At 38.6% G+C, this 27,538-nt stretch overlaps 1 protein-coding gene across 3 annotated transcripts in view; it reads left to right on the plus strand.

The window, feature by feature from the left end:
• LOC129165500 (zinc finger protein 883-like) overlaps positions 1 to 26,420 on the plus strand; it is a 149,659-nt gene extending 123,239 nt beyond the window's left edge. For all 3 annotated transcript variants that reach the window (XM_054748777.2, XM_070548032.1, XM_070548033.1), the window contains one exon: positions 21,606 to 26,420. In XM_054748777.2, coding sequence (XP_054604752.2) covers positions 21,606 to 22,885 — 1,280 coding nt within the window. In that variant the 3' untranslated portion in view covers positions 22,886 to 26,420. The remainder of the gene's footprint in view (positions 1 to 21,605) is intronic.
• The last annotated feature ends 1,118 nt before the right edge of the window (positions 26,421 to 27,538 follow it).

A 27,538-nucleotide genomic window follows, 5' to 3' on the forward strand; every position in this document is an offset into this window, starting at 1 on the left:
AGCTCTTCCAAACGCACGTCTGAAAAGCCGTGGAGAAAGGGCTTTCTCTGTCTGTGCTCCCAAGCTGTGGAATGCATTACCTCTACTAGTGAGGCAAGCACCAACAATTAGCATTTTTAAATCTCGCATGAAAACTCACTACTTCAACCTTGCATATAATACATAATCATGGACCACTTTCGACATCTGCATTCTTTCTACAATAGAATGCACAATAATTAACATCTGTATTACTGTGGTTCTTTCATATGTTTTTATCTGTTGTTTCACATTCCTTTGTGTTTTTAGTGTTTTACGACTGTTAGTTCGAGTATTTTCTTGTTTTAATTTTTTCTTATAAACTATGCTTTAAATGTCATTCTGAACGTGTTAATTAACTGTAATCTTTTAATGTACAGCGCCTTGTCTGGTTGTAATGCCATGTTGAATGCGCTTTATAAATAAAATGGTATGGTATGGTATGGTAACGACAAAACTTAAAAAAAAAAAAAAAAAAAAGACGAACAAAGACCATAATAAAAATACAAAAAAGGAAAATTTTTAGACTAAAAATGAATCCTGAAAAAGACGGAATTGACAGAGCCAGTAGTGTGAAAAAAGCTACTGAGGAAGAACAATAAACAATGTCTGTTTAGATGGTAAATGAGAGTTCAGAGCGGTTCTGGTTCAGTCCGCTGTTGGATCTTCAATACTTGATTGGAGACATGATCGTCTTTTATACAGAATGTCTTGTGTCTTCATCTGTCTAGGGTTGTTATGATGATTTAATTTTTGAATCATTTGAACAATAAATGTTCTCTGCAGACCTGTTAGAGCAGGGGTGTCAAACTCAAACTCACAGGGGGCCGAAATGAGACTCTGGGACGGAGTCGAGGGCCAAACTTAATATTTTTTGAAAAAGTGACGGCAAATTTGCACATTTTCTTTATCAACATATATGCAATTTTGAACCTTTAAATTTGGAAACAAACATATTTCTGCATTAACACTGAATGTGGAATAACCAAATTACACACGAGCAAGTCAGTTTTAAATAAAAGGGCATCAGTGGTATTCATTACTTGTGGTATAATCAGCATTTTTAAAATCTATTCAGGATTTATGTTTTCTTGATTATTCATTTTTCTTATTTTTTTATTCTCCTTTTTTTCTCCTGTAATACGTGTCATCGCTGCTGTGACGTCTAGCTTTCCCCACTGAGGAACAATAAAGGGATTTTCTATTCTATTCATCTATCTGCAGCCTTTCCACTTCCTGTTTACTGTAGGTTAAATCTTTTCTCACGGGCCAACAACAAAATAAAAATATCATTTCATCTTAAATGAAAATGCAACATCTCACCTGTTAACTTTCATGTTTTGGAGCAGAAAAAGAGCATAAAACCAACATATTTAAAGCTCAGTTTGCTCCACTGGTTTACTGTGATGCCCACCTGTTCCAGCCAGATACCTGCATCATGGGGTTGATCTGAGCTGAGGAGGAGACTCCTGTTGTTTTGTTCATCTTCATCATAATAATGACAACATTAGATGACAACATGTGCTCACATAGGTTTGTGCTGATGAACATGTCTGAGCAGCTTGACCACATTGTTGTGTGTCGGGGAGGAAACACGACAGCAGCCACAGAGTCGTGCTGGTTTGAGCGTGTCGCTGCTCGCTGGAGTTATATCAGCTCTGTCTGGACGTTAGTTGGAAAACTTTCTCTTTCAGTCGTGAACACATTACTGAGCGGCGAGAATCTCCGTTTCTGGGCTTCAACGTCAGAAAACAGCTGAGTGAACTCGGCGCTGAGTGAGAGGAGCGTAGTTTGTCCGAGACAGCGGAGCTGCAGACACCCAACTACCCCTGACTGCCTCGGGCTGGAAAAAACACAAAGGAGGGGGCGCGTCGCCTCCGCGCTGATGCCGCAAAGCATCATGGGAGTTGAAGTCTTTGCGGTAAAATCGGCCAGCGGACCAGTTTTAATATATTTTTGATATTTATCTCGCGGGCCACATAAAAATGCTCCGCGGGCCGCATCTGGCCCGCGGGCCTTGACTCTGACATATGTGTGTTAGAGTGTCCTCCATCATTCAGTTGTTATGAGTGTGTTCTGTTCTTCTGTTCCAGAATGACTTGTAGTCAGTCAGATTATTTCCCCATCACAGAAATCCAGACGATAAAAACGAGTCTTCTCTTAAAAACCTGCAGCGATGGTGACGGTCGAAAAATGAGTAGTAGCTCATTCCAGAGAGACAGATGTTTCTCGGTAAGTGGGTCATTCTGAACATCAGAGCCTGATTTCTTCCATCGTAGATTATGTTAGATGTTTGTAGCAATTAAAACATTAATTATGACCAATAAGATGTGATTTTCATACAAATATGAAATATCAATCTGATTGATCTTTGAATGTTTAATCAGAAGATTCTAGGGTTCTTTGCTTATTCAGGGACCATAAACACACTTCGTATTAATTCAGACAGTCAGTATATAGTAGGGCCCGACCGATATGCTTTTTTGGGGACCAATACAGATATAAAACTTTTAACAAAGGCCGATAGCCGATATGGCCGATAAATCTCCCTCACAAAAAAAGAAATAAATACAAATGCTCTTAAGATTAAACCCTTCATTCTCTGCCTTTTTGATGCTAACTTATTTCCATATGACACACCAAAGAACTGTCTCAATAACTCACTAGGGTTTCCAAGTAATGCAAATAAGATTTATTTTGCAATCTCAAAAACAACAGAACACACAAACTACTGAAGATGAGCAGATGCTGCAGATGACATCACCGGATGGATCTTTAGTGAAGTAGGCCCACACCTTACTACGACCCTCTTTTTCCATCTGTAATAAAATAAACAGCATAAAAGTACAGTTATATATCTGTTGATACCAAGACAAAGTAAAATACATTAAATGTGGCATTTTATACTTAAAAGTTTAAAAATTATCATGTAAATAAATGATATCAGACATTGTGGCTCAAAACCAATGGCTCTGTTTTTGTTTGGTTCCCCAGCTGTTAAGGTTTTCTCATTCAGTATTCCAGTCTTTTTTTTCCTTCCACTGAATTTTCTACTCCGTTTGTTGTCAGGTTTTTTTTTCGAGTTATTCTTCTTTCCCTTTTAGGATTCTTTCTTCTTTAAAAATATTTTCATTTATATTTCCTCCTATGTTCCCCTGCTGTACTCTGTTCCCACTCACAGCTCCTCCTCATAAGTAGTCCTCTGTCATCTCTCACTCCTCAGTGCATACGGTTCAGTTTCAGTCATACCCTGCTGGTTTCAGCGTCCTAGCTACCTGTTTTTATTTCTGTCACCTGATTTTTGGCATTAAAATACTTTTGAGTTTTACACTTTTGTGTTTTTGTCCTTTCCAAAGCCGACAATATTAGGAAAATAAAAATAAGATACGTTAAATGACTAGTTTGTGGCGATATATAAGCCTTATGTAAAATATAAGGCTGAAAAATACAATAGATTTATTCTATTGTAGAAATAGATTTATTCTATAGTAGAGAGGAATGTTTATTTTCTCGTATTACTGCCCCTACTCCTCTCTCAGCTAGGGAGAGGAGGGGGGACTCCCTGCACAGCGTTTCATTGCTTTGTTGCCAACCCCCCCTCACCCGTTCTCAGCTGCGACAGTGGTCATGTGCTGCCGAAGCGCCGCGAAACGGGGACCGCCTTCATTCGTCGCCCTTGTTATCCTATTCTATAGGCCACATGGGCCGCCGAAGTGCTGCGCGCCGGCGCTCCACCCGCGCTTGTCTGAGAATATTCCAGAATGTCTACCAGAAAAAGGGGAAGCAGCGTGAGCTCTGCATAGAGCGTAATGCTGCGGCAGTTTTATTTTATTTTTTCAGGGTAACTTTTCAATACGAGGCCATGAGGCACACAATAAACTTAGGAAGCATGTTGAGGGGAAACATACTTTTGTCATTGCTTATTTTACCGTTCAACTTACCACTGACACAACAAAACCGGAGATTTTAATATTGACTGGAATAAAACAGCGTGTGCCATCAGAAGTATATTGTTGGCTAGTACATTTAATTTGAAGCAGATGATCAGGAGCCCAACTAGAATAAAGTTGCAGGGCTGATGGATCAGTATCAGCCACTTGTATTGATTTAATTTTTACAAACGCACCAGCGAAGTGTTCAAAAGCAATAACAGTACCGGTAGGCTGTAGTGATCACAATGTAGTAGCAATAGGCCGAAAGACAAAAATGCCAAAATCTGGTCAGAAGATCATTTTCAAGTGGATCTTAAAGAACTTGGAATGGAATAAGTATTACATGGATATAAGCTGCATTGATTGGTTGAGAATTTTGAAAGAAATTGATCCTAATGAGGTTCTAAGAGTTTTCTATAAATTATTAACACCTGTCATTGAGAGACATGCACCAATAAGAAAATTAACTGTGAGGAACTCTAGGCTCCCTGGTTGGATGAAGAACTTTGAGAGAAAATGACATTAAGAGAGAAGGCAAAGGCAGAAGTGATAAAATCAGGAGACACAATGAGGTGGGAGTCTTATAAGAAATGGAGGAATCAGGTCACTAAATTAAATAGAATAAAAAGAAGAGTGTTTTATCAAAGTAAATTTGATTCTGTAAAAGGGTGTAATAACAAAATGTAGAATACGATTAATGAATTAATGGAAAGAAAAGGAAGGGTAACGGCATCGTTTTTAGAAGTGGACGGGAAAGTTCTCATCAAGCTGAGAGAAATAGCTAGCTATTTTAGCAACTATTTTAGTAATAAAATTCTAATTATAAGGGAAGGACTTGGTTTTGTGGATAGAGATGCAAGATTATCTGGTGAATTAATAAGAGAGAAAATTATGGCAAACAAGACATGTAAATTTTCTTTTGTGACTGTAGATGCAGATAAAATAGCAAAATTACTTCAGGCTGGTAAAGAAAAACCAGCTGGAGTTGATGAATTGGAGATGAAGTTGTTAAAGTCGGTAGCTGATTTAATTGCAATACCTGCAGCTCACATTATTAATACAAGTCTAGGAGCAGGTGAATGGAAAATAGCCAAAATAATCCCAATACCAAATAACAATAGAGAACCAGTTTCTGGAGAAAATAGCAGACCCATTAGTTTACTACCAGTTCTTGGTAAGATAATGGAGCAAGTAATATGTGAACAAATTCAAGAATATTTCTGTATAAATGGACTAAATTCAGTATATCAACACGCATACAGGAAAGGGCACTCCACGGCTACTGCTCTTGCGCAGATGATTGGAAGACAGAAATAGATAACAAAAAATTAGTTGGTGCAGTGCTGTTAGACTTAAGTACAGCTTTCGATGTACTAGATCCCGATGTGTTATTGGATAAGTTGCAGTGCTATGGATTTGAATCGACTGCCATAACATGGATGAACAGCTTTCTAACAGATAGGAAAAATATAGTATATTTAAATGGAAGTTATTCGGAGCAAGTAGTGGTGAGCTGTGGGGTGCCACAAGGGAGCGCTCTGGGACCATTGTTGTTTTCAATTTTTATCAATGACTTACCTTGTTACGTCCCCTCCTGGACGTCCAGGAGGATGAGGGGACTAACACAGAAAAATAGGTGGAGGTGTGTGTGAGAGGACAAATAACGAGGTGGTGAGAGTAAAAACAAAAGGGTTTATTAACAAAGGGTGTCAGTTTCTAACAGCCAAATAAGGCTTACAACAGGGAACGGTGATGAAAAGGTGGAAACTGAAAACGTAAGTGGTTAACTGCTTACGAAAAACGGCATTTAGCCGAACTAAATAAAAACCACCTAACAGAAAAATCCCCGGCTCAAAGTCCAATGGGGACAAAAACACCGAAATGAAAAACTGACACTCTGTCAGCTAACCTGCAAATGAGGAACTAAGCCTATTTCCTACAGAAAACCCTAAGCGAGTGTACACCACAGATTAACCTTAGCAAGAAAATCGTAACCGAGCTCAGGAGAATCACAGACTAGCTCTGGATCTCCCGAATGTCTGCTGTGCTCCTCTTTTGAAATCCTGTTGGCTGCTTGATGGCTGATTCAGATCAGCTGCTGCCTTTTTTGGCGTGCCTCTCTCCAAGGTCCTGGACTGCCATGGAGGGAGAGTGAGCTGTTCTGGGAACTGTCCCAGGTGCTGAAAACTCGGCGGTGGGGACAGCAGGCTCAGATAAGGATGACGAGGAGGACCGAGGGGACGAGGGTTGTCACAGCCTCCCCTAGAAAGCTAAGAAAGAAAGGCATCAGAAATGATTTTCTTTCTTAAGACAAAAGACCTGCAAAGCAAAACTCAGGGAGAAAGTGTCCAACAAAACCAGCCTTGGGTTTTTATTTTAAAATGGATGAGTCCCCACTGACTGCCTAACACAACTTATCTCACTGCAGCCTAGTCTTCATGTGTCGTGCAGGTGGGCAGATTAAGCACATGTTTCTAAAAACATATGACCCAGCAAAGAAGGGGAGATTTCCCCACTTCTTCCTGGGGTGCTCCCGAGATGGTGGAACACCAACACTAACCCGCTTGACACAACACTAATAAAACAACAAACAGGACATATCCCAAATGGGGTATACCTCTAAAACCTATTAGGGAACTCAGCCTTCAACTGCTTCTATTCTCCCCTTAAGTATTTTTCTTTTTCTTTTACGGTCGCCTTTTCTGTGTCAGCTTGACACCTGTCCCAGGTGCTGAAAACTCATCGGTGGGGACAGCAGACGCAGATAAGGATGACAAGGAGGACCAAGGGGACGAGGGTCATCACATACCTCTTAGTTTACATCAAGCTACTATTACAATGTATGCAGATGACTCCACAATTCATACCTCTGCAGATACAGATATGAATTTAAACAGGATTCTAAATGAAGAATTAGCAGTAATAGACACATGGGTGACAAGAAATAAATTAGTTTTGAATAAGAAATAAACAAAGTGTATTATTTTAGTATCTAAATATTCCTTAAAAGAAAACCCAAGGCTAGTGCTGATGGTAGGTGACACAAAAATTGAGCAAGTCACGGATGTTAATTCATTGGGGGTAATAGTAGATAGCCAAATGTCATGGAATAATCATGTCGACCAGGTATTGATGAAAATGGGAAGAGGGATTGCTGTAGTTAGGTACTGTAGGAAGTCGATGTCTAATCAACTGCTAAGGCAAGTAGTCCGGGCTTTAGTATTGGCATATCTGGATTATGGTTCTGTAGTCTGGTCGAGTACATCGATGGGTAACTTGGCCAGATTACAGGTAGCTCAGAATAAAGCGGCTCGTCTGGCTTTGCAGTGTTCATATAGTATTAGTATAAGTGTAATGAATTCTCGTCTATCATGGTTGTATGTGGAAAACAGAATGAAGTATTCACTTTTGTGTTTTGTTAAGAGAGTTTTGATGACCAAAGTACCAGTTATTTTACAGAAGTAAAGGGGTGAAGAGACTAGAGCCCGACCGATATATCGGCCAGCCGATATTAAGGTCATTAACACTATCGGCTGTTGGCCAAAAAGACGGCCGATATGGCCAATATTGTGCTACCTATCCAGCAGATGGCGCCAGCTTTATGAGTACGTTTTGTGAATAAGTTCACCAAGTTAACGTGTTACTTTGTTGCAAAGCACAAGTATTACGTTTTGTTTATTGCTGCATTTTTATTATTTTAATATTCTTATAGGAGTCTTCTGTCCCTAAACTTGTGTGTGTTGTTAGATTCCCCAGAGTTAGCTAAGTCAGAAAAAAACATTATCCACCCAGTTGTTTTAGCATAAAGCAATGGAAGGGAAGGCTTGCATTCACCTACATAAAAAAACACTACAATGTATGTGAATTCACTTACATTGTTTTATGCTAAACTAAGAAAACCAACTGCTGCCAGATCATATTGGGCTGGTTATAAAATGCTTTTTCTGACTTGTCTAACTCTGGGGAATCTTAATAAGACACCATTTTACTGAGTGGCGGAATATTCCTTTAAGTTAAAATGTATTTGTGGAAACCACAGTTTACAAGAAAAAACTTGGAATGTTAGATTTATGCTGTGACTGAGTTTGTGTGTTCTGTTGTTTTTGAGATCTGCTAAATAAATCTTATTTGCATTACTTGGAAACCCTAGTGAGTTACTGAGACAGTTCTTTGGTGTGTAATAGAGAAATTGTTAGGTATTTTTATTTATTCAATCCAGGCGTACCTCAAAGAAAGTCCAGAACACACAAGGGGGGTTAGAGATATTATTGTTATTAATATCATTTACCAATAAACACAAATAATCAATAATCAGATTTTGCAAAACCGGAGAGAAAAAAGTAACACACCAGTTGAGGGAGGTCGGTTTAGTCTCTCGACGAGCCGGGGCTCATTAAAAGGTTTTATTCACAGATGACATATGACATAGCACACACACATTAAAAGATGACCACACCCACTCCTTCACAGATAGCAAACTTTCCCAGGTTCAGAGAAACACTCCATCTGGACTTCAATAGGGAGTTTGTTGTGATAACAGAACTGCAGACATACAAGGTCGACTTTTCCCTGCGGCAGGGGCCGGTTAAACACACCAGATGGTTCCCAGACAAAATCATCTTCCATGCATAAATGTGAATAAGGCTAATGAGCTCTGTTTGAAAAAACAATACTATTAAAAAGTGAAGGTGAAAATCAGCTTTTTACCCAACAGAAATAAGTTTGCATAAAAAAGGCAAAGAATGAAGGGTTTAAGCTTAAGACAATTTTTATTTTTATTTATTTATTTATTTTTGTGAGGGAGATTTATCGGCCATTATATTGGCTATCGGCCTTTGTTAAAAGTTTTATATCGGTATCGGTCCCAAAAAAAGTATATCGGTCGGTAGAAGAGACGGTCATTCTGAGACATAAGATTGAATGTTTTTGGGTGTATGTGGTGCTTTGGGTGCCGACTGTTCGCCGTCAGGGGGTGGTTTACAAGGACTCATCATCTATCTATCAGCAGTAAAGAGTTACAGCTACATGTCACAAATGTCTCCCAGGAAAATTTAGTCATAATTAATGTAAAATTATTTAAATTCCATCCAGGGTTATTTATAATATACCGTAATTTCCGGACTATAGAGCGCACCTCAATATAAACCGCACCTACTGAGTTTAAAAAAAAAAAACATGGAACTGTACTTATATAAGCCGCACCGGGCTAAAAGCAGCAGATATCTACCGGATATCTACTGAATTTAAAACGTAGTTTAATTGAACGTAACTGAACTGATCAGTATCAAACAAAACAGAAAAGTTATTGATTAGTTTATTCATCGTCCTCCTGCGCACTGAAACCACTGAAGTCATCTTCTTCAGTGTCGGAGTTGAACAGCCTCAGAAGAGCTTCGTCACATACCTTTTCTGTGGTGATGTCAGTGTTGCTGTCCGTGTTGCTGTCATCATCCCGGGGTGAAGCTGGCTTGAATGAGTTCTTCCCACTGCCGTCTCCAGCGCCGAACCATGGATTCATTCATGCCAAGCTTACGTGTGGCAGCAGTGTTTCCCTCCTTAACTGCCAGATCGATTCCCTTCAACTTAAATGTGGCATCACATGAACTCATACGTGTAGTTTCCATGATGAGGCGGTATGGATTTGAAAAAAATTCTTTGTTGTGCCGGCTGCTTGCATGTGCTAAATTAAAATGAGCACTTTCTTCGATTTCCACTTTTGACTTCCACCTGTTTCACTTTCTGCTAAAGCGCCCCCGGCAGGTGAAGGAAAATCTTCAGTAAAGCCGCCTCTCATTATAAGCCTCATGGTTCAAAGCGTGGGAAAAAAGTAGCGGCTTATAGTCTGGAAAATACAGTGACCAGTTATTGTATTTTGCCAATCAAAAGTAATCTATCATGTTAAGCTAACTTCTTGATGTATTTGCATCAACTAAACAGAGGATTATTTTCATGTGGGTCATCAGCATGAAATTATTGAAGTTATGAAAGCAAACATGGCTGGAATCAGTTTTACTGTAATCTTGTTTACTATTCTTTAAGTGTACGTGCTGCTGTAATGAGTAAATGTCCCCACTGTGGGATTAATAAATCTATTCTGTTCTATTCAATACATTTTTATCAGCCAGTAGGAAAAAATACGTTTGAGGAATTTAGACCTTTCCGGGCTTCTGTACTAATAACCTGGTTACGGAGGAGGGGTTTGTCTCCTAAACAGAAAAAACACACTGGTTACAAGGTGAATTAAAACATTAGGAATCCTAAGGTTTTAATTTCCTAACCCTAACCAACTAATTTAGGAGAGGGACGTGTGAGTGAGTCACCGCGGTGGAAAGCCCAGCTTGCTGTGAGTGACAGTAGCGAGTATCTGTGGCTGATGAGTGAAAACAAAAGACAATAAACATTAATATAATCTGTTTTTCTTTTCATAAACCTGACTGCTTGGTGCCCCTCTGGCCACTCGGTGCCCTGCGCACTGTGCGTGATGCACGTTTAGGGAGCCTTCGCACACGGGGAAAAACCGGCAGTACTGGTTTTTCTAAGTAAAATACATTTTAAAGTTTCGTTTTATTTTAATTATTTTTTTTTCGTTTATTTCATTCAAAATAAAAACAAAGAAAACATATAAACAACAAGAAATACATAACAAACAATCAAATTTGAACGAAAAGGAGCAGAATGAAGAAAAACGTCCTATAATTTCTGCCCCCTTTGCTAGAAGAAATAATCAATTTATATGCAGTTTCCATTTGTCAGGCACACATACAGATTCATATTAAACTTTTTCCTGTTCTTAATTCCAGAGTGATCATGGTAATTGATTTAATTTACATTTTCATAATTATTTAGTACACTCAATTTGGTACATTTTTTGAATATAATAAATGACAGTTTTTTTAATTTCCCTTTTAAGGTTATTCCATAATTTAACACCATTTACAGATATATTCCATTCCTTAATTTTAGTTCTAAATCTAGGTTTTGTAAACACATGAGTTTCTTTCAGCATGTAATTACTAGCTCTCTTTTCAAATATCCCCTGAATGTTTGTTGGCAGAGTACCTAAATTGGCTTTATACTTGGTTTGTAAAATTTTCCAGTCTTTTATGTTTTATCATGAAATTTCATATATTTAATAAACAATGGGTTTGATGGATCTCTACAGCCACTATAATTGATGATTCTCAGAGCTCTTTTCTGTAAAATACATACGGGTTGTGTATAGTGTTTGTATGTTGCTCCCCAGATTTCTACACAATACGTCAGGTATGGAACAATCAGTGAATTGTACAATTTCAACAAACTAGAATTAGTCAGTAAAAACTTGACTCTATGTAATACTCCTAAGGATTTGGCAATTTTATCTTTTATGTAACTAATATGGAATTTCCATGACATCTTCATCAATAAGAACTCCAAGAAATTTAGTTTCTGTTACTCTATGAATTTCAATCCCATCTATTTGCAATGACACATCACTGTTCTTTTTATCATTAAACAGTATAAAATTTGTTTTATTAAGATTCAGTGTCAATCTATTTTTATCAAACCAGTTTTTAATTTTAATCAGTTCATCATGTATCACTTTAGCCACCTCCTCAATATTTAATCCTGAGTAAAACAGTGTTGTGTCATCTGCAAATAGAATGGTACCGAGTGTCTTAGATACATTTACCAAGTCGTTAATAAACAAAATGAATAGTTTTGGTCCGAGGACCGACCCTTGTGGCACTCCACAATTTATTTCACATAGTTTTGATTCACGGTCCTTTATCTGAACAAACTGTTTCCTTTTTTCTAAATAAGTTTTAACCCATTGATGAGCCACACCTCTTATTCCATACTGACTTAATTTTCGAAGTAACCTTGAGTGATCAATGACGTCAAATGCTTTTATCAAATCAATGAAAACACTAACAAAGTAATTTTTATTGTCAGTTGCTGTTGATATTTTATCCGTTAATTCCATTATTGCCATTGCTGTGGAATGTTTAGTTCTAAACCCCTATTGTTCATTGTTTAAAATATAAATTTTTTGATGAATTTATCCAACCTTGATACAAATACTTTTTCCAATATTTTAGAAAACTGTGGAAGCAGTGACACCGGCCTGTAATTATTGAAATTGTTTATCACCACTCTTATACAAATGAATGACTTTCGCTGTTTTCATTGCGTCAGGAAATTTTCCAGTAGAAAGTGATAGATTACAAATGTAAGTGAATGGTTCAATGACAGATTCTATGATGGTTTTAACAGTTATCATGTCCAGGTCCTGATAATCGGTTGATCATTTGTTTCCACAGTTTTTACAATGTTTCGTGTTTTTTCTTTATCTACTTTGTCAAGGACAATACTATTGACAGTACTAATCATTGAGGTCAATTTATCTTCTATTATTGGTTTGTTCTCCATCAAACTCCTACCTACATTTACAAAAAAATCATTAAACTAATCAGTGATTTCATCATCATAAATATCTTTTTTGTCTTTGACAAAGTGATTTGGAATCTGGATTTTATTTTTTCTCTATTAGTCACACTGTTTAGTATTCCCTAAGTAGCTTTTGTGTTATTTTTATTCTGATTCAACAGATTACCATAATAATCTTTTTGTTTTTGCTTCCTAATTATTGTTACCAATTTATTTTTATATTTTTTATATCTATCTTCTGCTGCCCTTGTTTATAATTTAAAAAAAAAACTCCTATATGTAGTGACATGAATGGCCTCATTTGTGACCCAAAGGTCACACTTCCTCAGCTGGGTCAAGCTGTCCTGGCTGCACTTCTATCTACAGATTATCCATCACAGGATACTTACCCCCAAATTCCACTACCTCCGCTCCGCTGCGCTCCGCTCCGACACGAACGCCGGAGCAAAATCGGTCCCGTTCTAGTCAATCAGAGCAATTCCACTACTGCGGCCGTGCTCCGGCAGTGCGGCGCCGTGCGGCGCCCTCTGTTCCGGCGTCCGGCAAAAATAGAATCGATCCTATTTTTGCCGGACGCCGGAGCACCTCCGCAGTAAATGGACAGAAATCACAACGGCCCAACAGGAAAAGGAGCAAGCACATCTTCCGTTTTTCACAATAAATCGCTAAACAAAAGGCGTTTTTTGTTTCATATGCACAGGTTTAACAACTTTTAACAACTATCAATGGCGGCTGAAGTTTAAATGCACAAAAATAAGCCATAAATACAGTTGCCACTATCAAAGTAGTCACACTTTGTTGATCCAAACACTGCTGATCTCTCAACACAATGATGGGCAGATTAAACAGCTCGTTTCCGATGCTTCTCCCGCACAACGGGTGTTTGGATCTAACTTCCGCGTTTATTGCTCGGACTGTATCGCAAGATCTCGAAAATCCCGCGCATGCTTGTTTGCCCACCTCAGGTCTCCGCACCGGAGCGGAGCCGTTGTAGAGCGGGTACCAGTAAAAATTGAGTTCGGAAGCGAGCGGCTGCGGAAGGCGGGGGCGGACCGGAGCGGAGCGGAGCGGAGGTAGTGGAATTTGGGGGTTAATGTTGGTCTTCCACCCCTTTAATCTGACTGCCTTTATCTGACTGCTGTTCCATCCGCAAGACGAAGGACACTTCAAGATTTAAAAGAATAATTTTTAATAAACTCTTCACTGTTTATTACAATGTTCATAAGTAATCATCAAGGTTCATTATAAATGTATTTAATTACTGAAATGAATTATTATTCTTTGGTTAATAATAATTATTATTTATGATAATAAGTAATGTTTAACAGTGACAAGAAGATCATCTGCACTCATACACAATCATGCAGGACACATTAAATCAGGTTAAGGTTAACTGCACTCACATGTCTTTGTCACATGACAGCCCAGAACTTTCTGTCTCTGAGAGGGCGTGTTCTGAGGTATGTTAAATCTACATGTCAAAATGTAATTCGTTAGAATAAGATTACCGGCTGTCTATTAAAACCTAACTCCTCAGTTCAAGTTGTGTTCTTGATCACCAAATTCTCTCCGTGGCAACGAGAGTCCAGAGGATTGAGTCGGCCGTTCGAAACCTCTACTAAAGCTTTTCGGTCACACCGATAGAATTGTTTCAACAGAAATGTCATCTGCAGCACAAGCTGACGCTACAAGATTCCTTAAGAATCTGCTCAGACACAAACCAATTCCACACCTGTGTGCCTGCGGCAACTGTAGGACCAGAGAGTCGGTACCACTGGTGTCCCCTACCGGACCGAGTACCCAGAGGCTGATCAACATCCTCCCTTGACCTCCGGATCTGTACAGAGGGTCGTCTGAACCTTGAGGTAGAACACAGAATGCCTCTTTTAAGAAATAATTTAGCTTAACTGCAAACCAAATTCTTTCACCCAGAACGTGTTTTTCTCTCTCTAAGAGAAAACATTCTGAGACCTACATTCACACATTCAAACACACACACTTCATGTTTAGTTTCATCCAGACACTGACTGCTTTAATACCAAGTTTTAATACCAAAGCTTTTATAAATTGTCATTTATGAATTGTCTTTTAAATTGTCATCTTTAAATTGTTAGTAATAAATTCTTAACTTTATAAACCTGACTCTTCTTTGAAATAAGACACAGAGTGGTGCATTTGGTCATTGAACAGCAAAGATCTTTTTAGATTTTCGGAATTAATAAATAAACTTTTGCTATTAATTTAAATCTCTTAAATTAAATATTAATCTTTTGATTAAGTGTAGACCAAGCCAGTTGGTGTATGAACTTCAATCGATTATATAAATATCCGTGGATATATATATATATGTATATGATATAAGTTTTATTGCCAATTCAATTGATCTTTCTCAGAATTTAACAAACCTGAATAGCAACAGCGTTAAATTCTAGTTATGTAGATTAACAACGCTACATATATAAATTATTCTTTTTTGCACATGCATTCTTTAATCCCTAAACCTTGGTTTATGCTTGACGCGTCCGTGAGGTTCGCACGGCTCCGCGCAGCAAAATTGCATCATTTTAACGACCACGCCCCTCCGCACGGCCCAAACTTTCCGCATCACGTACATAGGAAATTTTCTAACCACGCGGATGGTCGGACACGGTAAAACATGGCGGACTGGCAAGAACTAGTATGGCAGAGGTTCGTAAACAAATCCTTTCCCATGCTGTGACAAGCCAGCTAACATTGGAGTCGGGACGATCAGTTCTCACAAGATCCATTTTTTTTCTTGAAAGGTTCATCCTGAAAATGGCGTGGCAAGTAAATCTGCAACTAAGTCTGTCCTTTCTCCTCTTTCAGCCATCATGTGTTCAAAAAATACACGATAGCTGTCTATAGATACAAATCTCTGTGTTTAGTTTTGACATTTTGCTTAATGGCGCTAGACAAGTTCAAACTACTGCTTATCCAATCACAGGATGCGTTCATGTCAGCTTTTGCGTGGGCCACTCTGACTCGTGAGCTGATTGGCTATTGCAACTGGACTGTCTCTGTTCACTTACACTCCGAGCGGACTGTTCGGTTGATTCTGAAGACCTAGGGCAGACTTAATCTACCTGAAAACGCAAGCTAGCTGAAATCTGATTGGATAACACCCAACCTTGGTATTTTAACACTGGAAGCAGTGCAACCAAGTGGGTATAATAGGATATAAAGAAAATAGGCCAGTGAAAATTTTTGATTTAAAAATATTTACCAAAGGAAAAAATACATTTACTTTTTTGAGTAAGTTTAGGCCAGCAGAGAAGGCTTTGCTGGCCCTGACTGCCCACCAGTGGTACTAAGGAGCAGTAGCTCTCAACAGGTTGAGCGGGTTGTCCAGTAATTGGAAGGTTGCAGGTTCGATCCCCGCTCCGGACAGAGAATTCTGCTGTTGTGTTCTTGGGTAAGACACTTAACCCACTTTGCCTGCTGGTGGTGGTCGGAGGGACCGGTGGCGCCTGTGCTCGGGCTCCTCGCCTCTGTCAGTGCGCCCCAGGGCAGCTACATGGCTACATCGTAGCTCATCACCATCAGTGTGTGAATGTATGTGTGAATGAATGAATGATACACTGTAGTGTAAAGTGCTTTGGAGTCTTTACACTGAGAGGTGCTGTACAAGTGTGGGTCATTTATCATTGATCATTTAATATTACTAATCTTAATCAAAAGAACATATATAAATATATCCACAGTTAAACTATGATAATAGAATTTAATGGATTTCATTAATCCTTAAGACCTGTCAGAGTTCACCAGAACTTATATTTATATTTTTACATGCTGTGGTGGCATTTTTTTAGAGTATTTCAACTTGGTATACATCAATACAACCTTATATTCTAAATTTTAATAATATAAATGTAAAATGTTCATAGCAACTAAATATTTTACTAAAAATGCTATTATCCATACACAAATTGAAAATCGTTTTTTGTTTTTACACATATTTTTCATTATACAGAAATGACAAACCTTTATCCCTCAAAATTGTCAAAGGCAAAAAGTTGCACACAATCCTTTCAAACAACAACAAATTTATTTGAAGTGCTTTTATAAATTAGTTTCTGAGATACACTCATTTAAATAAACTATTTGTAGCTAATTTTTCAGGAGTTTAAAGTTTTCCTAATCTCTCACTAATAATAATAACAATAATAAAGATTATTGCATTAATACATATGTGAGGAAAAGGAAACTGAAACTTAATCACCCAGCGCTGTAAAGGCATCAACTGCTTCGAGGAGGGAGGATGCACCATTTGGTAGGTCCATGATATATCTAAACGTTTATAATGGTGTGTGAGTGTGTTGGGAGTTTGTAGTAGGTGTGTGATGTGTGTACGATGTGTTTGTCTAAATGTATTATTGCAAAAAAGCTCAACGCTCTGGGACATGTTTAGCGTGTGAGATATTAGTGTAAATCCTCCAGTTTGATATGCAAAAAATAAATAAATTATATAATTTCAATTCTACAAGCATTTGAACACAGATATGCAAATGGGAGCACCGGCGCTCCTGCCGGTCTTAAAGGGCTAAGATATTCAGTGGTACTGGAATTGCTTAAACATTTAATTTCTACTACTAAATTGGAATGGTGGCATATCTATTATGTACAGGTTAGCAATAATATGTTTTAAATAAGTCCATGCTTTCGTTCTTTTTTAAAAACAGAAACAGTTTTGTTTACCTGTTTGTAGCTACAGTTTCGCCGACAGCTGCCGGCTTCTTCAGGCTGACGCTGATGGTGGCGCGTCACTTCCTTCTCCGTTTATCTGCGGGCAGCAGAGGACGTTGTCGCCCTCTACTGCCCTCTGTAGCTACAAACAGGTAAACAAAACTGTTTCTGTGTTTAAAAAAGAACGAAAGCATGGACTTACAAAGACACAGCAGGAACACACCTAAGATGTTTTAAATAATTTTTGGAAATCGACATGGTTGCGAATTAAATGCGACAGTGGTTTGCCATATTCCTGCACACTGCATGGAGCAGACATGAAGCAGCAACATGACTTCGGTGGTTCTCCTACATAGCACTGCGGACAGCTAAGAATAAACAGCGCTTATATATATATATATATATATATATATATATATATATATATATATATATATATATATATATATATATATATATATATATATATATATATATATGTGTATATATATATATATATATATATATATATATATATATGTGTATATATACATACATACATATATATATATATATATATATATATACATATATATATATATATATATATATATATATATATATATATATATATATATATATATATGTGTATATAGATACACACACACACAGGTACATGTATATATATATATATATATATGTGTATATATATATATATATATATATATATATATATTAGTAACGATGGGTAGTTTACATCTTACTTATGAACCATAAAATGTGAGATTCCATAGGAATATGAAATATCAATCTGATAGATCTTTGAATATTTTAACCAGAAGTTCAGAACTTTTTATTGCAGTGATTACTGGACACTTTCTATTAACTCAGAGAAAAGAGAGAGAGTCAGGTTTATAATAGTTAAGAAATTTATTTCTACACAATTTAAACAAGTCTAACTGTAAACACTCTGTGTACTGATGAAACTAGGTGGAATTAATCAATTAATCTAGGTGGAGTTAATCAATTTCCCTCCGGGATTAATAAAGTATTTTTGAATTGAATTGAATTGAGTTGAATGAGACATGAGATGAATGGTGTATGTGTGGAATGTTGTTTTCAGAACTCTCGTATCCGGAGAAGCAATTAGTTCTGAGTGGGAGCGAATGTTTTGCTCTAAACTACGGTTGGTGATTTATAAAACACGTTAAACGCCATCTGTCGGTCTACGTGCCCACAGGGGAAGCCTCCGTTCAGATCCAGAATGTCGAGGTCTGTGGAACTTCCTTGGTACCGAAGCCGGTAGAGACAGCAGCAGTGCCGACCACACTAGTCTTGGAATGCTTCCAGGTCACGACAGGTTATTATTGGCGTCAGCAAGACCTTGAAGGCGTCGTGAGGTTCAGCTTTTATTCTGAAGGAACCATTGCGGTCAGGTGTAACGTGCAACAGATTTTATCCAGCTTGTCAAGGTTCTTATGGTTGTAAATGTTCCGGATAGCCTGTCCGAAACTTCTCTAGAACACTTTGAACTGAAGTAAAGGTGACGTGGGAATAGTTTTTATAATTGTCATATTTTGGTTTACTGGCGAATCAGAATTTGACATGCAAAAGAGGGCTTATACAGACACCACAGAAAACCACGCCTTACATAAGAAACGTAGGTTCTGATTGGATCAGACAAAAGGAAATGTGTAATGTGACTTACCATAACTCTGTGTCAATGTGTCTAGTGCAGCTGTCCAAAATTATAATTAAGTACTACTGATCACAGGATTATAATATCAAGTAATACATTGTCATTTCACAAAATGATTGAACATCTGATTCACATTATAATTTGCAATAACAAACATTGTTTGATTATGTATTTATCAAAAGAGTTCTCTGTCTTATCTTGAACTGTAAGGAGGTGAAGCAGTTTAGATGAGCAGAGGGCATGAAAGGCCTTGGGCCAATATCTCATGTCGATTAGGCCTCCCGACGGAGACATCATGTCTCCGCTCGAGCAGACGCAGCAGAGCATGACCTTTTAGGTCAAAAACAGGACATTTTGTGATGCTACTATATATATATATATAGTATATAGTAGCATATATATATATATATATATATATATATATATACATATATATATATATATATATATATATATATATATATATATATATATATATTCTCATTCAATATGTTTTCTTTATTTTCATGACCATTTACCAGAGGTGGAAAGTAACGAATTACATTTACTCACGTTACTGCAACTGAGTAGCTTTTTTGTATATTTATACTTTTTAAGTCGTTTTTAAAAGCTGTACTTTTACTTTTACTTGAGTAAGTTTTTTAAAAAGAATTGTAATTCGCTAAATTTTAAATCATATCCATTACTGAGTAAAAATAAATTATAGGCTTAATAAATTACAAATATTACGTGAAGCAGCGTCGGAACGGAAAGAGACACCTGCATGAGCGCCACGTCTAAACCGTTGGGGGTGTGTTTGTGTGCACTTTTGCTCAAAGACATCAGGTCAGTCGATCAACTCGCTGTTTACCTCCTCTCTCCCTCCTCTCCTGTGGCTTGGAACCCGCACCTTCGCGCAACGGTGTGACATCATCAGAATTCTGCTCGGTTCGGTAGCCAGACTCGGTTCCGTGTTTGAAATGTGTTTCTCTACCGCTCCGCACGGCAGCGGCAAAATAACGTTTAGTGCTCATAACAAGCGGATTATCAGTGCTTTGCTCATAAAACAGAAGACCTGCAGGCCTCTGTGAGTTAAAACATCCTGATATTGTTCAGGTGTAAACATTGTGCTCCATCCCTGTGTTTGAACTCAGAAGATGCTTCTTGATGCCACAAATATGTGATGATTTAGCTTGTTTATTTATTTTAGTCCAGAATAATAGATTAAATTATTACTAAAGCAGTCCAGTGTAGTTAAATTAGTCATTCAAATGATTCGAACATGCTGCAGTGTGTGTGTGTGTGTGCGCGCTTGTGTGTGCATGTGCGAGCGTGCATGTGTGTGTGTGTGTGTTACACATATAGAACTGCATGAGACAGCATGGTTTCATCAAATCCATGCATCTTATATCTTGGCTGAAGTAATGGCTCATGAAAATAACTTTTTTTTCATAAATAATGACGTCTTAATAGTGTCTATGATAATGTTTTATCTTATCTTTGGTCTGGGAGGTGTAACAAATCATGATACATGCCTTTTAAAACATGTTAAAGTGCTACAAGAGGAGATGAATGCATGAATTTAAAGTTCATGTTTGGAGTCCAACCTTCACAGACTGGCTCACGCTGGTGAGGAGACACCATTAGTTCTAGTAACACCTGGGCTCCCAAGGCCTGTTCTGACAGGATGGATGTTACGGGACCCTCAAGGATTCCAGTTGGATGATTGGAGGATTATTTAGGAGGATTGGAATGAACAAACTGGTTTCAGTGGTGAAGGGTTAAATGAGTGAGTGAACCCACTACCAAGGATGAACTCTGCTAACTTTAAAAACCAGCTGCTCTAAATAAGCATGAAGGTCAGAGAGGAGCTCTAGGATGGACATGGATAAAGGAACTGTAATGTAGAGGTAAAGTAGGGCAGGGCCATCATTAGTAGCTATCATACGGTCCATCTGAAATGTTAGACTTTCATTTAGCTTGTTATGTGACAGGTTAGAGCACAGTCTCATGTTAGAGTTTTGTCATGAAAACATTGAGATACCTCACATACTGATGGCATCTAAAAAATATTTTTTTTTCTCAAAATAAAGAATAATTTTAATCACAAGTGAAACTTATCATCCTAGAAAAACCTCGTCCAATCAATGTGCACGTCCTGTTCTCACTGACTGGATAGAAATCCCTCATTCAAGCCTTGCGTGTTTGAGTGTGTGTGTGTGTGTGTGTGTGTGTGTGTGTGCGTGCACACACACGAGCGAATTGTGAACTGGCGTTGTAATTTAGCACTACTTAGATGTAGCCATCCTTACGCTGACAAAAATGTAACTAAGTAACTTTTACTTTGAGTACATTTTGTTTACGATACTTTTTACTTTTACTTGAGTAAAAATTTAGGCAAGTACTTTTACTTGCAATTGAGTAAAGAATTATCAAAGTATTGGTACTCGTAATTAAGTAGGAAATTTTAGTACTCTTTCCACCTCTGCCATTTACAAAGGGGCCAACAAGTGCTAAACACCTCTGGGAACTTCTTCAAGACAGTTGGAAAACCATTTCAGGTGACTCCCTCTTGAAGATCATCAAGAGAATGCCAAGAGTGTGCAAAGCAGTAATCAGAGCAAAGGGTGACTATTTTGAAGAAAATAGAATATAAAACATGTTTTCAGTTATTTCACCGTTTTGGTTATGTACATAACTCCACATGTATTCATTCATAATTTTAATGCCTTCAGTTAGAATCACCCAATGTAAATGGTCATGAAAATAAAGAAAACACGTTGAATGAGAAGCTTTGTCCAAACACAAGAGATTGTTTTTATTCACATTAATCTACATTTTGTTTTGTCTTTTATCCTGTCCAGAACTTCCACAGCATCATGTCTGGAAAAACAAGATGGCTCTGACCGACCAGCAGCTCTCCAAACAGGAATGGACCTCTAATTTGGACCAGAAGGAACCAGAACCTCCACTGATGAAAGAGGAACAACAAGAACTCCTTATCCATCAGCATGAAGGGCAGTTTCTTCTGAAGCAGGAAGTTGTTACCTTCATGGAGCCTTCTCCTTCTGAAGAAACAGACTGTCATGAACCAGAACCAAACAAGAACCAACTCTTGTGTCAGAGTACTACAGAAGCTGAGAACCAAGATCAGGGTGGATGCAGGAAAGAAAACTCAGAATCAAACAGCAATGAAGAACTGACACGTAATAAAATATGCCAATCCAAAGATCACAGAGACAGTGTAGATGATAAAAAACAAAAAAGGCACATGAGAACTCACACAGGTAAGAAGCCATATTCATGTAAAACTTGTGGTAAATGTTTTATTGTCAGAGGTAACTTGACTACACACATGAGAACTCACACAGGTAAGAAGCCATATCCATGTAAAACTTGTGGTAAATGTTTTAGTGACAGTAGTTCCTTGACTAAACACATGAGAACTCACACAGGTGAGAAGCCATATCCATGTAAAACTTGTGGTAAATGTTTTATTGTCAGAGGTAACTTGACTACACACATGAGAACTCACACAGGTAAGAAGCCATATCCATGTAAAACTTGTGGTAAATGTTTTAGTGACAGTAGTTCCTTGACTAAACACATGAGAACTCACACAGGTGAGAAGCCATATCCATGTAAAACTTGTGGTAAATGTTTTAGTGACAGTAGTTCCTTGACTAAACACATGAGAATTCACACAGGTGAAAAGCCATATCCATGTAAAACTTGTGGTAAGTGTTTTAGTGACAGTAGTTCCTTGACTACACACATGAGAACTCACACAGGGGAGAAGCCATTTCAATGTAAAAGTTGTAGTAAATGTTTCTCACAGAGTGCTGCTTTGATTAAACACATGAGAACTCACACAGGAGAGAAGCCATATCCATGTAAAACTTGTGGTAAATGTTTTAGTGACAGTGGTTCCTTGACTACACACATGAGAACTCACACAGGGGAGAAGCCATTTCAATGTAAAAGTTGTAGTAAATGTTTCTCACAGAGTGCTGCTTTGATTAAACACATGAGAACTCACACAGGTGAGAAGCCATATCCATGTAAAACTTGTGGTAAATGTTTTAGTGTCAGTAGTTCCTTGACTAAACACATGAGAACTCACATTATATCACTGAATTGCTAAAGCCTCATACTCCAACCCGAGCCCTCAGGTCCACAAACTAGAACCTTCTAGAAGTTCCAAAGACCAATTATAGAAGTCCAGGTGATGGCTCCTTCCAGACTGTTGCACCCCGACAATGGAGTGGTTCTCCTTTTAGCCTTACGTAGTCTTGACAGTCTGGACACTTTTAAAAAAACAGCAGAAGACCCTTTCATTTAAAGCTGCTATTTCTAAATATTGTATTTTCTTATTTTTAACTCAAATTTGTAATACTCTTTCATTTGTTTAATGGCATTTTATAAATGTGTGACTTAGATTTTTATTTCTGTTTTAAGATCAGTATGATTTTATGACTTAATGATTTGTTTTGATCTATGTGAAACACCATGTGATTTTCTGTCTGTGATGAGTGCTACAGTTGTGGTCAGAAGTTTACATACACTTGTAAAAAATATAATATAATGGCTCTACTGAGTGTCCCGTTATTTCTAAAACTCTGATTTTTCTCTGATAGAGTGATTGGAACAGATACTTCTTTGTCACAAAAAACATTCATGAAGTTTTGTTCTTTAATGTCTTTATTATGGGTTAACAGAGAAAAGTGATCACATTTGCTGGGTCACAAATATACATACAGCAACATGAACTAGCAATTTTGGTGACTTAGAAACATGTCAGTGAATTGAGCTTCATAGCATGGCCTCTTAACTTCTTGTGAGTGATTATGAGTGACTACAGCTGGTGACTTCTCTTAGGCCAGGTAAATAGGGCTCATTGGATGCAAACGCCCACAAACGCTACAATGGGAAAGTCAAAGGAGCTCAGCATGGATCTGAAAAAGCGAATTATTGACTTGAACAAGTCAGGAAAGTCACTTGGGGCCATTTCAAAGCAGCTGCAGGTCCCAAGAGCAACAGTGCAAACAATTGTTTGTAAGTATAAGGTGCATGGCACTGTTTCATCACTGCCAAAATCAGGAAGAAAACTCAAGCTATCACCTGCTGCTGAGAGAAAATTGGTCAGGAGGGTAAAGAGTGAACCAAGAATCACCAAAAAGCAGATCGGCCAAGAATTAGAAGCTGCTGGAACACAGGTGTCATTGTCCACAGTCAAACGTGTTTTGCATCTCCATGGACTGAGAGGCTGCCGTGCAAGAAGGAAGCCCTTGCTCCAAAAGTGGCACCTTAAGGCTCGGCTGAAGTTTGCTGCTGATCACATGGACAAAGATAAGACCTTCTGGAGGAAAGTTCTGTGGTCAGACGAAACGAAAATCTAGCTTTTTGGCCACAATGCCCAGCAATATGTTTGGAGGAGAAAAGGTGAGGCCTTTAACCCCAAGAACACCATGCCTACAGTCAAGCATGGTGGTGGGAATATTATGCTGTGGGGCTGTTTTGCTGCCAATGGAACTGGTGCTTTACAGAGAGTAAATGGGATAGTGAAGAAGGAGGATTACCTTCACATTCTTCAACATAACCTCAAATCATCAGCACGAAGGTTGGGTCTTGGGCGCAGTTGGGTGTTCCAACAGGACAATGACCCCAAACACACATCAAAAGTGGTAAAGGAATGGCTAAATCAGGCTAGAATAAGGGTTTTAGAGTGGCCTTCCCAATGTCCTGACTTAAACCCCATTGAAAACATGTGGACAGTGCTGAAGAAACAAGTCCATGTCAGAAAGCCATCAAATTTAACTGAATTTCACTAATTCTGTCAAGAGGAGTGGTCAAAGATTCAACCAGAAGCTTGCCAGAAGCTTGTGGATGGCTACCAAAACCGCCTAATTGAAGTGAAAATGGCTAAGGGACATGCAACCAAATATTAGCACTGCTGTATGTATATTTGTGACCCAGCAAATGTGATCACTTTTCTCTGTTAACCCATAATAAAGACATTAAAGAACCAAACTTCATGAATGTTTTTTGTGACAAAGAAGTATCTGTTCCAATCACTCTATCAGAGAAAAATCAGAGTTTTAGAAATAACGGGACACTCAGTAGAGCCATTATATTATATTTTTTACAAGTGTATGTAAACTTCTGACCACAACTGTATATAAATAAAATGTACATACATGTGAAAAGCCATATCCAGGGATGCTCCGATCAAGTTCTTTTTTTTTTTTTGCTTCCAATCACGAATTCCAAGAGTGTTCATTACTGATACTGATCACACAGCTTGGCCAAAAATTTCCTGTGAAGTTATGAGTTCTACAGATATGATCTGGGCATAAAGGAACAATAACATCCACTATAATGGCCTATATTAATTAGAAAGAAAAGGAAACAATTTTTATATAGCTCCTCTCAAGATAAAAATCAGACGCTTTACAAGAACAAAAAATTTTAAATATAAAAAAGATTTTGAAAAAATTCTAAAAATTGTGATTAAAAATGTAAGGAAAGGGAATGCGAAAACGAAGAGGAAAGAAATCAGTGGATCCCGGGAAAGGCAAAATAGGTAGAAAGAGCAGAACAAGGAGGGTGATGATGAAGGTCACATCAAAGCCAGCCTGAACAGGTGAGATTTCAGCTGATTTTTAAAGGAGACCACTGAGTCCAATGATCTCAGGCACAGGGGGAGAGAGTTCCCGAGCCTGGTGCGCTGCACAACCAGTAGGCTTTGGTCAATGAACCTCGGGGACCTGCTGGGGGTGTAGGGACTGAGAAGATCACCAATGTATGATGGAGCTTGTCCATGTAAGGCCCTGAAAACCAGAACCAGGATATTAAATTGAATTTGACTGGCAGCCAGACATGTTAGACAAAAACATATTTTTAAACATTTTTAAGAGATAAAAAGACTTGCAGCACAATAATTGTGTTTGTTTCTGTATGTTCCCCGAATAAGCCAAGAAACTAAAGTCTTCTGATTAAACATTCAAAGGCCAATCAGATTGATATTTCATATTTACATGGAATTATCACATCTTATTGATCAGTTCATATATATGTAGCCAATCCTTAATGCAACAGTGTTGTAAACTTCTACTACCTTCTCAGATGTACCTAGGTTTGGTGCAGGTTGTGTTTTTTGTTTCTCCCAAGCTCCACAATGCGGTCAAAAATTGAAGCAAACCCGGAAGTGAAATAAATTGCAGTTCCACCCTCATCCGCTGGGGGCTGGTGTCAGAAGCGAGCAAATCCTCATTGACTCCCATGTTAAAAATACCAATTTCACAGCAGAAATAAACATGTTTACAGCCTGGTACCAAAACATGTTTTTGGTTTAAACGATCTAGTTTACACTCATGACAACTCTGAGGGGGGTGAATTTTTTTCTCACTCTTCTGTTTAAGTGTATTAAAAGCCTAAAATTCTGTATAATTAATGAGCATTAGACCCACGTGACCACAGAGCTAGCTCCCTGGAAAGGCCTCAGTAGAGCCTCGGTCTCGCCTGAAAACTGTTCCGCGATTTTTAGTCTCTGAAATTAGACCAGTAGTTGTAGCGTTTGTGCATTCTTTTGGATATTATTTGTGCAATTGTTGGACAAAATGACTTGCTGTGGTATTAATTGCACTAATAGAGCATCCAAGGACTCTCCACTTCATTCTCCTCAGTCTCCACAGGACGGAGGAGGGGTCTCACGCTTGTCCTCAGGGGACACATGCAGCGGGATACATGTTCGATTCCTGGAAAAAGTGGAATGTCATCTGTCTCTCTCAGCTGTCCATTGAGGACGTCGAAGATATGTGGATATTTGGCCTGATGATCGTTGGATTTCTTCTGATTGGAGTGGGAGGATATCTGGCTTTCCGTAAAATTGGGATGACGGGAGCGATTGGAGGGCGACCCGCATCCATGGACGGCACCGTCCGGGTGGATACCTCACAGACTGGGACATTGCTCGAGGTGAATCGCAAGCTGGACAATGTCTTGGCTGCGTTACCGGTGTTAGCGCGCAGGATTGATAACATCTCGGAAAGGGTCACCGGACGGTGTGGAGATGTTTAATCACTGAATTGGCTTCACTGGAGGACTTGAATGATCAATACAAACTTAAGGCAGAGAGGAAAAATTATCTCTGTCTGACCCAAAACAAAGTTCTGTTATCGAATCTGACGCCATTAAGCAGCCTTGGAGTTGCATGCAAAACCCCCACGCTGGAAGGAATGCAGACAAATGCTGTGAATCTCTATCCACCCACCCCCCCGCCTTCAGATTGTGCTCTCTACCGAGGTCATGAAGCTGAAGGACTCACTGCTCTCCGTGCTTCCCCTGACCTCCCTCCCACCTGCGGAGCCAGCTGGTGAATACCACACAGGCCGCCCCCGCTGATGAAACCAGGATCCCAGCCCCACCCCCCTACCTACCGGGTCTCATGTTGTGAACTGTGACGTTTGTTGCTTACATGTCGGGTATTTTTTTTGCATTGGAGCGCTACACCCTGCTGGTGTAACTCTGTTAATGCCTTTTTTTTCTCCCTCCCTGAACTTTCCTCATGTCTTCCCTTACTCATCTACAACGGAGCGCCGTTATGGCTGCTCTCATGGTCTGCCTGTATCTGTCTTGTCTATATGTGTGTGTGTGTGTAACCTTGGTCAGGTTGTACTGTGGAGTCAAGTTCCTACGCTCTGAAAGGAGCGCTGGCAATAAAATTCTTCTGCTTCTGATTCTGATTCTGATTCTGATTTTTTCCGGTAAGCAGGGGCGGATTAAGGACTGAAGAAGA

This window comes from Nothobranchius furzeri, chromosome 2, assembly GCF_043380555.1.
Source record: "Nothobranchius furzeri strain GRZ-AD chromosome 2, NfurGRZ-RIMD1, whole genome shotgun sequence".
Taxonomy (NCBI): Eukaryota; Metazoa; Chordata; class Actinopteri; order Cyprinodontiformes; family Nothobranchiidae; genus Nothobranchius; species Nothobranchius furzeri.